This window comes from Cupressus sempervirens, unplaced genomic scaffold, assembly GCF_028749045.1.
Source record: "Cupressus sempervirens isolate cs-2001-9-10 unplaced genomic scaffold, ASM2874904v1 CseChr00s100002_03, whole genome shotgun sequence".
In the NCBI taxonomy this organism is placed as follows: domain Eukaryota; kingdom Viridiplantae; phylum Streptophyta; class Pinopsida; order Cupressales; family Cupressaceae; genus Cupressus; species Cupressus sempervirens.
In genome coordinates this window covers 7,142,981-7,159,235 of record NW_028322207.1, presented here as the reverse complement: position 1 = coordinate 7,159,235, position 16,255 = coordinate 7,142,981, and the positions used below count along the sequence as shown (strand labels likewise).

The window sequence follows — 16,255 nt, the reverse complement described above, 5'->3', positions numbered from 1 at the left end:
ACATGCAAATCTGCTTCCTTTCCATTGCAGGGGCTGCATTCTGATAGCTCAGTTGCATTTTGCATTTAGGAGTAGGAGTAGTGTTAGACGTTAGCCCTAAACCTCACCTAGATTGCTTATGTGTATGAGAAATCTAGTTAGCCTCTTATGCTCTTAGGTTAAGAGCATACCCAATAGTCACCCTTTGATCAAGTAAAAACATCATTTATTGAATATCATATTCACATAGGGGAGTTGTACCCTTCAATTTAGGGATTAGTGACATAGGAGTGCACTAATCCAATCTGTTGTAGATAGCTTGTTTCTCACAATCTTGGGCATAAGGAGTCAAGGTGAGGGACAAATTGTTTACCAACAGTTTTTGGCAACTCCGCTGGGAAACCTAAATGAATCTCTGGTTATCAAACGATTCTACTACAGAGCAATCCTAATAGGATCTCTAGTATCTCAAGATCATTATTCCCCTATGTTTTAAATTATCTTGTATGTTCAGAATTGGCGACTCTATATAATGACCATGCCTAATTGTAAGAAGATGGTCAAGTCTAGACCTGACCCTACCCTTGAAGACCTCTATAGATGGAGTGACCCTTTGCTTCATCAGCTTTATAACAAATATCAAAAGTGCACCTTTTACATCGATAGTCAGAGACTTTGGCACTAGGTTTGTGCAAGATACCATGAGATAGAAGACTGGGCTGAGTACAAAATACGGGAGTTGAGGCGGGAGATGGAAGAAATAAAGAAAGAACTAGCAGCTAGAGCTAATGATCCTCCACTTGTGTGTACTTGTGCTCCTATAGAAGAAGAGCCTACTCTTTGTGAAAAAGATGATGAATGTTTTGGTGTGCACCCGGAAGGAGAAGTCTCAACTTGGACCCAGACAAGTGAAGAAATGACCATGCCTAATGTGAAAAATGAGAAAAGGCCAAGGCCTGAGCCTACTCTTGAAGAACTCCATACAACGGATGACAAGGTGTTTCGAAAGATCTTGTTCAATTTTGCATAGAGTCTTAGCAGAGGGGATGACCCCAGAGCAAGGAAGATATGGAATCACCTCTGCAATTGTTTCCATAAATTAAAAGACTTGCAAGAGTGTGAGAGTAAGATGTCGAGGCTGAAGCAACTAATGCTATTTGAGCATGAAGAACTACCGGTGAAGTCACCTGTGTCTATCCCAATTCTCAGCGAACAAGTGAACCCTCCCGATGCTAAAGAAGGAGACAGTAAGTCTTCATTAGATTCATCTGATGAAGCAAATCTCAATTCAAATAAAGATAGTTATCATTCTATTCCAAAGCATCCATCCCATCCGAGAGGTGAGACGTCAATGGTAGTTGAGAAGGTGAGAAAAGAGAAGCCTTGTTAGTATGAGGAAGAGAACATTCCTGTACCTCCTGCAAAAGAAGAAGAAGATGTAACTTCACTGGCACTCAGCTTTTTGAAGATCAAGAGGAATGATGATGAAGGGATCCAAGATTTCATGGACTGGTTTGATCACATATTGGCCAAGATCCCTGAAGACAGCATGCCCAACTCCTACAACCAAGTTGTATTCTTCATCCTAGCCATGTCATCAGAGATAAGACATCAAGTGAAAGAGATTGAGGTTTGTGATCTTGAAGCTACCAAACAAGAAGTTATTAGGATTGAAAAGAGTTTAAATTTATCAGGATTGATAAAAGGAATAGAAGATGCTAAGGTTCCCGATAATGCGGATGTTCTAGTTGTTGAGTCTCAGTCTGAAATGTGTCAAAGCCTATCCCATCCTACTGAGATTATAGATTCATTTGATGAATACCCTCAAGAGGATATCATGAATGTCAATCCTCAAGTCGCTGAACCTTCTCACTATGCCTGTAAAAATAGCATAGGAAGTCCAATGATTGAAGAAGAAGACCTTGGTTACCATATGTCTCAATCAGCCCCTATCCTTTATAGAAGACCAGTAAGCAATGACAAGGAAGAGCGTTTTCATGAGACCATTTTCCATCCTAATACAATTTCTGGTTTTGGCAATTTTATCTCTGATTACAATACCCTTACCTCTAATGATGATGAAGAACAAGTCCTAAATAACAACAGGAATGTATAAGACATAGAAAGAGAAGTTGCTCCCTTTTGGTCATCTCCTATTGAAAAATGCTCACCTGATGAAGGACTTGTTGAAGAGGGCTTAAGGGTGGATGTATTATTTGTGAGCTTGCTGAATGTCCATAATCATAACTCCTTTGAAGAAACAATGAAGTGGACAGCAGAAATCTCTCACAACAACTTGGGTATGACGGATCTAGCTATTGAATATGAGCTGTTTGATGTTCTTCCTTGTCATCCTTATGAACTAGACATTGTCAATCCAAAGTGTGAACCTGTTATTGAGAAAAATATTGACACACTAGAGGATGTAAGGAAAGAAGAATCTTGCATGACCCAAGAAATTTTTGTTCCCCATGATAACAAGGTTGGTGACTATCCTAAAGAGTACCCTACGATGAAGGAGATGTTATTTCCTTCTCCGAATTATGAAGCTGAGATCTACGAGGAGAGATATGATAACCTAGAAAACACTGACTATGAGAGTCTGGCCACTTCCATCAAGCAAAGGATTACCTACCTGCCTTTCAGTGTTGAAAACCATCTGCAGAACAACATCAAGGGCTGTTGCTGCTGCTACAAGTAGGAATCCCGCTTAGAGAGCAAAATCAATTGTGGAGGAAGGGATCCTTCTTCAGTCAATCAGTAAGTGGATTCACTTAAGTATTTTTTGCTACTGGTTTCATAAGGTGAGATTCATCTCACCTCTGTAAACATGTTAGGTTAGATGTGTGTTTAGTTTAGTTGTCCTTCTTTCTATGTGTTTGCTTTCCCTTTGTGTTGGCTGCCCTACTTCCCCACCACCCAAATGCATAGCATCTCCCTGTGACTCTGCAGCCCAATGGACTAAGGCAATGATCTTTGCTATTTGGTGTTTTCTATAATAAAGGAAGTGAGGTGGTCTATTGCTATGTGTGCTTGTGTGTGTCTTTGCCAAGCTCTTTTGCAAAACCAAGAGATTTTTAGGTTCTTGCTTAGGCATTAGTATGCCTAAGTCCCCAAGTCAAAGCCAATTGTTGCGATGATTTCAGTTCCCCTATATTTTTCAAACTTCTAAGATTAGGGTTGAGTCAATGTGATGCCATGTCTGGGTCTAGATTGCCCTTAAGGAACTTCTTCTCTCATCTATTCCTCTATGTGCACCTAGGTTGGCATTCAAAAGCAATCTAATGCATTTGTTCATATTAGGTGATTAGGAAAGGGAGGGTAAATCTATGCATTTCCTAAATGAGAGGGAAGTTGTTCTAAAAGCCTAATGCTTTGATCAAGGGTTCATAATGAAGACAAGATGCTTTTGAAAAGAAGATCACACTTATATTCAAAGGAAAAGGCAGCAGAGAACATCGAGATCAAGGCCAAGGGATATGATGCAGATCATGGAAACAAGTTAGAAGGAAGAGCATTTGAATCCAATGCAAAGGAAGAGCTCAAATATTCAGTAATGGTGGAGAACCACAATCAAGGTGGCAGGATGAGTGTTGAAAGGTGAAAGGGCTTGATGAATCATTCTGGACCATCGAATAGAGTCAAATTGATGACAATGATTTAACTTTCATGTTTACGTGGTCTCTAAAGTTAAATAGTCAAAACCTAATCATAAGTTTCCATGTGGTAAGGGTCCCGCGGTGCACTAAGCAATGACAAGTAAAAGGTCGGATTATCCTAACCGTCGAATGGAGATTAGATCAACGACTCCAAATGAATTTCAGGCCTAAATGTTGAACAATAAAAAATTTTGGAGAAAGTCTCCGGAATAATGAGACTTGTCACACTCAAATCCATTTCAGGCCAAAATTAAATGGTGTACAAATCGTACAGCCCTCGTAATCTCATGAAGATAAGATGCACAGAAGCATTAACCATTGATGTGTTTTATAAAGAAAGGTGATCGTCTCGGCCCAGCTAAGATGGAGAGTGAATAAAGGAAGGCCATGTGGACCTAGTTAAAACATAAGGCAACACTTCAAATGAATCTCCAGCCGTTGATGAAGTTTAATCTACGGTCCAGCTTAGGGTTTCAAAAAAGCACTTAAAGGTCTTCACCGAGGTAAAAGATCTAATTGAAATCGTCTGTCGCAACGAAAGAAGAGGAAATGAGGCTCAAGTTGGTTCATTTTCAGACCAAAGAAGCAGAGGCAGCCCCTTCTCCAAAATTTGTCATTCCAAGCTTCAAGAAGCCCCCTTCATTACGAGAGTCTGCTGTTGTAACTTCTCCACTCCTCGTGCAAAAGTGATGGCCTTATCAACCTTCTATACCTATTACCATTTCACTCTTTGAGGGTGGATCGATTGTATGGACTCTTGATGGTCCAAACATGTCATTTTGGGAGAGTGAAACAAAGCCCAAAAAGCTACCATGGGAGGAGTTACAGCCTGTTGAGGAGGACAAAGACATGGAGATGAAACAACAGGAAGAGGATCTAGTCCTCTTATTTGAACAGCTTCCCTCATTTGTGGAGGAAGGGAAAGAAAACAAGGTTGTTCCTTCTCTTGAGGAATAAATCATGGCTTTTGAGCCTTTACAAGAAAATGAGGGTCTGTTGCTAGAGGAAGAGGAAGATCATTTGTTGCAACATGAAGTCCTCCATGATATGGATGATGAGAAAGAGGACACCAAAGATAGCTCTGTCCTTGAGAAAGAACATGCTGATATGCATGAGGTTGCCCCTCAACCTATGCATATTACTGCAGCAAAGCAAGAAAGTCTGATGAAGAGAATTTTTGGTATGAGTTGGAATAGTTTCTCATCCATAGACATTAAGAAATTTGCTCCTTCATTAGAAAATCATGAGTTGCAGCAGTAAAAAGTGGAGATTCACATCATACCAGTAGCTCCTAGGAGAGTGGTTCATGAGCACCATGAAGACAAGGTGGAGATCATTTCTTCACAACAAAAGGAGGAGCCACTTTCAAGAAAGCAAGATACCACCATTGCAAAGCACAGCAGCATGGTCAAATTTGATTTCTTAAACCCGGAGCCATCAAGAGGATTCCCCATAAGGCATCTAGCTCTACAACAAATCAGCAAGTTGTCCCCAATCATGCTTATTTCAAAGCATGAGTGGGAATATAAAAAACAAGTGCAAGTGTATCTTGTTCAACAAGACAATGTCCTAATGTTGGAGAGCTTCATTGTTCTCAATATTGAGAAGGCTTTCCATGCAACAGTATGCTTGTCATGCTTGCTGATATGTTTGACAAGACATGCACAAAAAGAACAAAAGACTTGTGAGGATGGGCAGCTACTTCAACAAGCCAGTTAATAGCTTTGTTTGATTTATTTTGGTTCTAAATACTTGTACATATTAGAGTAGGTGTTTTCAGCTTTCCAAGAAGTGCACATGCATAGTTTTTCTCTTCTCCTGGAAGCTGTTAGAAGCTTTTGCCTAATAGTTAGTTGCAATTTTTGTGAAGTTACAAGTGGGCTAACACGTTGTTCTATGTTGGTGACTTCATGCCCAATGGATTGCTTAAGGCTACTGATCTTATGCTTAGCAAGCAAGCATCATGTTGAGTCGCTAGACATGTTGGCTATTTTGCCCCCATTCAACTCATCACAAATAACTGATCTAAGAGATCTTTAATGGGCTAGATTTTTCAGCAGTGGGTTAACATGCCAATTTGAAGTTAACATTTCCAAGTTATCCATGTTTCGCTTTTTTGCAGTCACTTTTTCTGCCTTTGCAAAATAGTCAAATCTTCTGTTAGTTCTTCCACCATTCATTGGAAACTATGCCAACCTCACATTTAAAGCTTTTCTTTATCAAGAGTTGTGCTTTAATCATTCATTGGGAGTTTTTTTGTAGCATTTGGGTCGTCCCTTTCAAATGGCAAAATCTTCTTCCAATGTTCCCACTTTTTTGTGCCAAATCGAATCTTTTCCACACGGGTCAACTCTACAGATGTACACTGGCGGGTTAACACTTGGTGTCATCCCTTCCCAATTGTTTGATAGCGACATGATTTGATCACTTGCGGCCACAACACACTTCCAAGACTAGTTCTTTAATGCTCGGCGAGTTTTTGGGCCTTGTAGCACAACCCCAATGTATCTCAATGCTTGTTTATTGTTTGTAACGATGAAATCTGTCAAATTTATCCTTCCACTTTTGTTAGATGAATTCATTTGGGTCTTCCCTATCACTTCTACGAGCAAGTTGCTACAAAAGATCAGATTTATCTTTGGTATTTATTTATTCTTCTCTATAACTCTAACTCTAGTCTTGTTGGGGTTTGAACTTCAAGTAAAAATCTGAGTTATACTTGAACTCTATAAATAACAATTTTGTACATAACTTTGGGGTTCTTCTCTATTTACATTTTGCACCAGCAATATGCTTTGCAATTGTATTCCTTTGCCTTCCATTAATGAAATATATGCATTCTTATCTCTTCTTGTCATTCATTAGTATGTTCATGTTTATTGCCTCGTTTTGAATGTTTCTTTTCCATTTTCTCAAATTTGTGTGTTGTGTTTAAATTGTTGCTAATTGTTGTATGGTGAAAAATACATTTCCTTTTAGCATTTGATCAGTTCCAACCGACATACAAGTTCTTGGAAGATGTAATAGAGTTAAGATTTATGTATTTGGGTATGTTATTGATGTTTAGTGCATTCATAGGCAGAGGTAGTTACCATGTTTCAATCTAGTAGTTTAGGTGCATCCTGATTATAAGGAAGTTGGCCTTGTCCAGAGATTCAACCTTAGAGCGCAAGTCTCACACTTGGAGGTTGTTGTCATGTTACATGAGGTCGCCTGGGTGTAATACGTCGAGTATGGGTGCAGACTTTTGTATCAACAGTCACTTTGCATCAAGATGTCCTACAAGAGACACTAAGGTAAAACCTAGACCTTACAAATCAAAAGTTCCTAAAGAATGTCTCTATGTTAGAGATGATTAGATTGAGGTCAAAAATATCAATTTTATGGATAGTGATGATAAAGATGAGATAACATTTGTCGCTATTAAAGAAGAAAGTCTTTTTAAAGAAGAAAAGACACCTGTTTCACATATTGAGAAAAATAAAACAAATTTGATTATTGATAGTGGTTGTTCACATCACACGACAGATGAGAAAGACAAGTTTGTTAAGTTAAAAAGTTGTGATGGAGTTGTTAGAGTTGGTAATAATACACATTGTTTGATAAAAGGAAAAGATTATTTAACTTTATATGGTAAGACTAACATTGATAATGTGTTTCAGTTCAACCCCACTCAGATAAGTTGTTTTGTAGCAAGAGTTTATGATAGTTAGCTATGGCATAGAAGATTTTGTCATATAAATTTTGATAATATAGTGAAGGTGAGTAATTCTAATGCAGTCAGAGATCTACCTAAGATTGTGAAACCTTCTAACATGATGTGTAAGGAATCTATGAAGGAAAAACAGAAAAGGAGTACATTTCGGAGAAAGGTATTCACTATTTTATAGAGTTCAGCACCTAAAACACCAACAAAATGGAGTAGCACATAGAACAAATAGAACAATTTGTGAGGCAATAAGGGCAATGTTGCTTGAAGAAAAGATATCACATGTACATTGGAGAGAAGAAGTTAATATTACAATATACACCACAAACAGAGTTCAGATTAGACAAAGATCAAATGGATGTTGAGTCAGCTTTCTTGAATGGAGAACTTGAAGAAGTCGTCTATATTGAGTAGCCTGATGGATTTCTTTTAACAAAGCAAGAAGACATGGTATGCAAATTGAAGACAGCACTATATGGACTAAAGCAAGCACCAGCAACTTGGTATGCAATGTTAGATAAACACTTGCTAAGTTTGGGATTCAAGAAAGGTAATGTAGACAGTAATCTATACTTAAAAGTTAATCTAGATGATTGACTAATTATTGAGGTATTTGAAGATGATATCATTTTTGGAGGAAATGATGAGGTGCGCAATAAATTTTCTCATGAAACAAAAAAAGTGAATTTGAAATGTCTATGATTGGTGAGATGAAGTACATTTTGGAATTGCAAATAATCCAAACAAAGGATGATATCTTTATATCTCAAACTAAGTACCTTAAAGAGCTATTAGCAAAATTTGGCTTGGAAAATTGTAAACCAGTTGGAACACGTACGGTAACAGGATGCAAGTTGACTAACAATGATGATTCACCTAGTATTATGCAGCAGACAAGGTATAGATCTATGATTGGTGGCTTGCAGTATTTGACATATACAAGACCTAATATTGCTAGTGCAATTGGAATTATAGCAAGGTATCAAGCAGATCCTATGGAAACACATCTTGCAGCAATAAAAAGAATATTCAGATATTTGAAGGGAACATTGGAATACGGATTATGGAATAATTGTATGCATATACCGATCTTGATTGGGCAGGAGATGTAGATAACAGGAAAAGCACAAGTGGAGGAGCATTTTTCTTTGGAGGAAGGTTAGTATCCTGGTTGAGTAAAAAACAAGATTGTATTTCTCAATCTACAGCAAAAGCAGAATACGTAGCAACAAGAAACGATTGTAATTAGATAATGTGGATGAAACAAATGCTAAAGGATATTGGGATTACATTTTCAGAAATGAATATCATCCATTGTAATAATACAAGTACAATTAATGTCTAAAAATCTACTTTTACGTTCTAAGACTAAGCATATTGCAATTAAATATCACTTTCTAAAGGAGAAAGTTACTAAGAAGGAAATCAGATTGGAATATGCAAGTACAAAAGAGCAACTAGCAGATATATTTACTAAACCATTGGCTAAAGATACTTTTGAGTACCTTAGAGGTATGCTTGGGGGGATGACCCCACTTTGTGCAATGTAATTAATGCAGATTTGTATTAATCCAGTGTATTCAAAGCATATTTATTCATCTGGACGTGATGCTTGGTACTACTCCATAGGGGGAGTGGTGGCATTGAGCAGAGCTAATCCTAGAACTCTTATGCAATGATTTTTGGCATAATGGTGTTTGTTGGCACTTGAAATTTCTTTGGTTGCAAATTGTCTTGATCTAATGAAGGTGCTTTGATGAAGGTCATCAAAGGGGGAGAGAACTTCAAGGGGAGATGATCAATGAAATATGTTGTTTGGCATATTGGCACCTTTGCCGTTGATGTCAAACTCAAAGGGGAAGATGATCAATGAAAAGCCTTTTTTCATCAGAGAAGGAATGTACCAGAGTTGATTAATGAAGGCATATGCAGGTGAAGGTTGTATATGTTGACGATATTCAAAAAATTGTATTATGTAATCAACAGGATACAGATTATGTTTACATTGATGGTTTTTCACCACATGTTGTTATCAATGCCAAAGGGCGAGATTGTTAGGAATTGAGGCTTTTGTTGGCGCTTAGATGAGTATCTGAGATGTTGTATTGATGACTAGTTTTCTCATTGATGACAACATATGTTGTACGTTCATGACAAACACAGATCGTGTATATCACAAGTTGATTATCAATTCAGCGAGGTTAGTTAGTAATAGTGTTATGTATGCGAGCTTACATATGGACAAAAGAATGAGCATAGATATCGTATCTATATTCGCTATGCTTTACGTTGTTAATTGGATGAGTTGCAGCTTGTTTGGTGAACACTGGTAACAAAGCAGTATACAGAGAATAATGACAAAGATAGTTGGCAATATTTTTGTTGTATCTTATTGGCGAGCAAGAATTAATGTCAGCGAGCTTGGGATATGATAGAAGACTTGTTTGTGCGCATATGTTTGGGTGAGAAGCATTTGGGTTATTCTAGAAAAGTCATTATTGTGTACAATGTAGTATATTTTACTAACAAACCGACTGTGTTGAGCAAGCGTATATTTTATCATTGGCAAATGTAATATTAATGTTGTAACATATGGGAACCATATTGTAATAGTTGTAATAATGCTTATGAAGGCATGTTTGCCTTAGTTCGGACCTATGTAATCAAAAGTACATTAGGGAAGCTTTAAAAGGCCAACGTAATTAATTATGTGTAAAGGGTATATAGGAAAGATGTTTTCCTTCGTTGAGTATGGAATGTAAGGAAGATCAATTGATGTAGATGCGAATTTATATGTTGGATGATCAGAGTACAGCAATAATGATGTTGGTTGATAGGGGTGAGCTTCAAAGGAATTGTTTTGGCAAGTAAGTTGCAAATCAGCCAGTTCATGCTTTTGGACATGTTATCCTAGAGGTTTATCTTTTACACTTGTTGGAGCATTTAGGCAATGGGTCTATTTGTTTCCTTTTAGACTTTAACAAGGTTGGAACCTTCTAACAAGGGTTCAAGGTCTCCTAACAGGATCTATCCTCTAACAGGGATTGTTGTACTAATTGTATTGTAATTGACTCCTAACAAGGTCACATCTTTTCACAAGGAGCTTATATATTAGTACATTGTCTTGTGGGTGTCATCCCAACTAGGCTTTTCCCTCTGATTAAGGGTTTCCCTAGTCAACAAATCATTGTATTATAGTGTATGGTTTCTTGTTGTTGTGCATCATTGTTTGAATTGTTGGAGATCAGATTTGTAAGTTTGGTTTTGATTATATTTTCTCACAACTCATTCACTCCCCCCCTTCCCCCGTTAGTTGTGAGTGGACTTTATTTCTTAACAACTTGTAAATTGTATAAGAATGTTTCCATTCTTTGTTAATAAGCATCTTATTATTCTAGCATTTGGCCTATGTAAAGGATATGAGACTATCTGCACTTGCAAATCTGAAAAATCAGTGTGTGTGTGTAGCTATACAAAGGTTTGCCTTAGGCAAACCCTGTTTTTGTGATTCCCAAGTCTACATATAGCTGCCATGATAGAGATAATGTGCGGTGCTTGTGAATCTAGAGTATGTCTAAATTGCTATGAGTTAAATGCATAAGAAAGTGCCTAAATCTACCCTATGTGTGATAGATTGAACCCCTAGAATAAAAATCCAATCAATGTACGATTGAATGTATGTAAGTAATCATAGGTCTGAAATAGAAACATGTAAATATGAAGCACCAATGCATAGTTCTGAAAATAACAGGAATTATACCGAACCGTAGATAGAAAGAGTACAAGAAAATCTCCTAGCCATACTCATGATACATTTGTAGCTCCATGATGATGATGAAAATGATGTCTTCAATGTCTTGAATGCTTGAGAGAGAATGTAGATGCATGATATAGGTAGATTGTAATAACCCCAACCGGTTATAACTTTGTCAAACACCAAATTCTTCTCTATTTTGTTGTTTGATATTTCGTCAAACACTTTGCAAACAAGCTCTGATACCACTATAATATCCCTTGCAATTCTTATTTTAATTTTCTAATTTCTTAACCTGAGAATTCATCAAACACTTTGCACACAGGAGATATATTGCAGAATTAAATTATGATTGCTTTCTAAATGCCAAACTTTAATAAATATGCTTGCAAAGAACTCCAAAACATCTACCAATGAAGATGCAAATGTTTCGTATAACACTGATTACAAATAAGGAAATATGCATCTGTAACAATAAGACATTAGGGCAATACCCTCTATGATGTTCAATCATATTCTAATCCCTTCTGACAACTTTTTGATATAAGATTCTGATATAAATCAGATTACAAAACTTCCACAACTGATTTCTATATCCCTACAAATGCCCTAAGATATTCAGTTCTAACCTCAATGCAATGCAAAATGTAAATGGATAGGAACCTAGAAACTACTCAAGAAATTTGGATTTTACTGTAGCGAGTCACTATCTGGTGGCACCGCAGCAAATCACTGTAATCATATTCGACTTATTCCTTCAATCGTACTCCACAATCTGGCCCTAGGCCACAAATTCGGCACAATGAAAAGACTGATTCATCTTCTCCAATAGCTGCAACCCCTTGAAGGATTTTCACCAATATGCTCGAATAGAACACCTGTATGATGTCCTTCCAATACCAAATCCACTAGGTATTTCACCAACTCAAATGGTGGCACACAAAAGAACTTCGTTCTCGAGTGGCAAATGTTGAAACCCTTGGCTCCACACAACTCATTAAATGTAAATGACAATAATCGGATGATAAGAAAAGAGCCTCTCATGCGCCCTTTATTCTTTCCTTGTGAGAGCTCACTTACTTTTCTCCCCAATGTGGGATAAAAGATATTCTTATATTTTCACTTTATTATAATATTATAATATGAAATTATGCCCCATCATAAAGTGTCAATCCCCAATAAAAGCCTCTAACTAACATATTAGCCTACAAGGATCACAATAATAGGCTAAACCCTGAAATTTTGATGCTGGCAAAACTAGGGACATTACATAGATATAGCCTTCAATATCAAACCTCACTCCATGGGATGACTTCAAAAACCTTGCAATTACTTTTTGTCATCAAATTGGGACTTTCATCTTACAATTGTTTTCATCTTACCGAAATAAGGTGTGAGGATTGCCCTTATAGTGAAATTGGGCAATAGAATTAAGCAAGTTAACTACAAATATAGAAATCCCGCAAATAGCTTAAGGCAGACCCCAACCCCAGATTTGGACTCAAAACTTTAAGACATTGTTGGAAAAGGCAACATGTCCTAGAACACTATTGGAAATAGAGACGTGACCCACCAAAAGCAGGCCAAGATTCGGTTTATGGGTCCCAGCCAGTTAGTAGATGCAAGACCCAAACAAACAATTTGCTACGATGTTGGAATTGAATTCCAAGGCCATAAAAGGTTAAATAGGGCCTAAGAGATGAAATGAATTTTGTAATTGGAGGGAAAATAGAGGACACCTAGAAATAAGGTCTTAGTGTAGATTTTGCACAAGAATGGAGAGATTAGAGGACCCATATTTGAATTAGGTATGCATTAAATGCAATTATGAAGTCCTAGAATGCAATATAATGTAAAACTAAATATATAAAGTGGATGCTAAATAATCATAAAATTGTAGAGCACATTGGTGCTTACAATAATACAGTTGATAGTTTTTTTGGCTGGCTTTCTGCTGCTGGTTGTTACGGGAATCTTTTGGGATATCTTAACTTCTCTTTTGTTAAAGGGCTTCAAATCCCTTCGAAACCTTTTTTATCATAATAAAAACAATGTATGTGTCAAGTGGTTGTCATAATCACTACCTTGTAACAGCGTTTAAGCATATTGTCAGTTTTTTCTTTCCTTCAACTTTTCAAGAAGGCCGCATGTTAGTTAATTCCAAAGAATGGAAAAAAAGGAGTAACAAGAGCTAGGGATGCGTCAATGTGGGAAATCCTCCCTTTGTTGGTTAAATGCTTTGATATGCAAATGGATCATATAAGACCCTGATCTGTGACTTGCCCACTAATTCTACAACACACAAAAAAAAGGCAATGATCAGGTGAGCTTACGGGAGGCGGTTGCATCTTGGAAGCTTCGAAATAGTGCTTCTTCAGGTGGTCTAAAACTCTGCTCTCAATCTTTCCCCCACTGCCGGCAGAAAAAGAACACACCTGCCCTTTCCATGCGCCTCTGTCAATCATCCTCTTCCACTTGGTTATAGATAATAGCCTTCTCTGCCATTGCAACACTCTGCTGCCCATTTTATACTGAATTTCCGACAACTAAATACAACTTGCTTGTTATGCAAAATGCTGCAAATAAATGGAGCTGTCCAGTTTCATACTGTTCCAGCCAGACTTATATGCTCAGATACTTGTTCCATTCAGGTGGTAAGCACAACATTTAGATGCTTTCAACTGCAGCGCGCAAGGATACAGTCGCACTGTTTTTCTATGTTCTATGTAATGGAATCATGAGATTCATATTAGTTATATAAATCTAAAAATTTGAAGATATAAAATTTTATTAATTTGATTTTTTTTTTAAATTTGAAAATACAATTTTTTTGAAAATCGTATTGGACCATGATAAAAAAAATTCAATTTTGCCAACAAAAATAAATGCATTAAACAATCATTTTTATCTTCCATCTCACAAATGAATGTTTAATCCATATTGATTATTCATATGTTTTTCTTACCAAGTTCAAATATAAATATTTTAATCAAATATAGAGTTAAATATTTTATATTTCTTATTTTAAATACATTTATTAATGTCATAGGCATTCTACAATGGCAAAATGGGTTGAGTGGGATAGTGTGAATGTGTTAATGTAAACTTTTATTCTTATAGGTTAAATTTGACAACCATCTACATGCCAAAAATTTAAATCTTATTATAAATAGAAAATACTTTTAAAAATAATTTAATAAATACCACATAAAATATTTATTTAAATTATAATATTTAGAGATATGAAACATCCAATTTTTTAAAATAAAAAATAAAAAGCTTAAGTAAGTAAAAAACTAAATAAATGAAGATAAAGAAAATATAAATAATTTTAAATGTACTAAATTAAATAGTGATTATTACGTAGTGGATATTTATCGACATTTCTTTAGATAGATTTATTTAAGATATCTATACTAGTTATTTAAGATAGTTTATGAAGAAGAAGACATATGAATTTATAGAGTTAAATATTTTTTAAATTGTATAATTTAGATATTTTAATCAAATATAGAGTTAAATGTTTTATATTTTTTATTTTAAATATATTTATTATTAGTATTATATTGATGTTTATTTTTGTAATTTATAAAATGTTATTTCTTTAAGTTTACACTATATTTTACTAACTATCTTACCAAGTTCAAATATAGAGTTAAATGTTTTTTATTTCTTATTTTATATACATTTCTTATTAGTTTTACATTGATGTTTATTTTTGACAATTGTAAAATGTTATTTTTTTAAAGTTTACACTATGTTTTACTAGCTACTATTTTACTATTTTTCTCAAATTTTTTTTTATACCATTAATACTACCCCTCAAACTTACTACATATTTTAGTACTTTGATTTAGGTAATCAACATTTTTTTTTTTTTTAAGTAGCTGAAAAAGTTTATTGTCAATAAATTTTAGTTAAAAATTGTAACTAATTTAATTTCTCCTTCATGCAATACTACTTCAGTCAACCATAAAAACATGAAGGCGAGAACTTTGGTGCATGTGCCCCTTATTAGCTAGATGAAACAAAGGCTACTTATTCTTATTTTCTAATCAATTTATGTTCTTCTAATTTTATAATTTTATAATTAAATTATTTTAATTGTTTAATTTTTAAAATATTTTCAATATTAAGTATATGATTTTAATATTTAATATTAATTATTTAATTATTTAATTAATTTTAAAAAAATACTCATATATTTTTTAATCTTAACATGTCTTGTTATTTGTTGAAGTTGATAGAATGATGTAAGATCTTTCATGCTTTTTTGGTTGCTCATATGAGTATGATTTTGCATTAGGTGTTGGTATTGAAATACTTGTATGATATATTTTTATTAGCTTATTTGTAATAAATGCATAATCTAGTGTTCAATGATGATAGACATATTGATGTTATTAAGTATATTGATTATGGTTACCTATTTGTGTGTATTTATATTTATGCATTGATGATATTTCATGATTTGGGTATATGTGGATAGGATGTTGATGTTATGAGCTAAGATGGATACATAAGACATCTATGTGATTATAAATTGTGTTCTCCTATAACTATGGTTAGTTTTATGTGCTACCTATCTTGTTTGATGATCTTTGGTGATGATTTTGATGCTTTGGTACTCATACTCTAATTGATACATGGACATTATTCATGCTTTTATACATGATTAAGACTGTGGTTTTGGGATCTCTTTAAGGATTAATATTTATGGCTATTGGAGTAACCCCTAGTTATATGATGATTAGGATTAGTACTAATGTATTCATTGATTTTACACATGATTATACTCTAACCATTTAACATGCTTGCATTATCCATGTTGTATGCATATGTGATTGTTCACATATGTGACTTGTTGGGTTGACTATAGACAAATTCATAGTCACTCCCTAGCGAGATCTATGTGGTGTCTCAATCTTTCTCATTCTTTGCATTGTCTTCTATATGCATGCACATGTATACTCATTTTGTAATGCCAACTTACAGGTATTGGGCATTGAATTTACCTCTAACTACACAAGTTTAAGAGTGCCCTCGAAATTCTTGATGGTTGTTGATCAGAGATACTAGCAAGGTCCACTTGAGTCTTCCTTGCCATTATTTTGATGAAGGAACAATAATGTTCTTGCATAGTTGACCAAATTT

At 35.3% G+C, this 16,255-nt stretch overlaps 1 protein-coding gene across 1 annotated transcript in view; it reads right to left on the bottom strand.

The window, feature by feature from the left end:
* The window catches only part of LOC149527843 (Mitochondrial glycoprotein family protein), a 127,771-nt gene extending 113,724 nt beyond the window's left edge, over positions 1 to 14,047 (bottom strand). The window contains exon 1 of the mRNA XM_089812093.1: positions 13,435 to 14,047. Within this exon, the coding sequence (XP_089668219.1) occupies positions 13,435 to 13,626 (192 nt within the window). The 5' untranslated portion in view covers positions 13,627 to 14,047. The remainder of the gene's footprint in view (positions 1 to 13,434) is intronic.
* Positions 14,048 to 16,255: the final 2,208 nt, after the last annotated feature.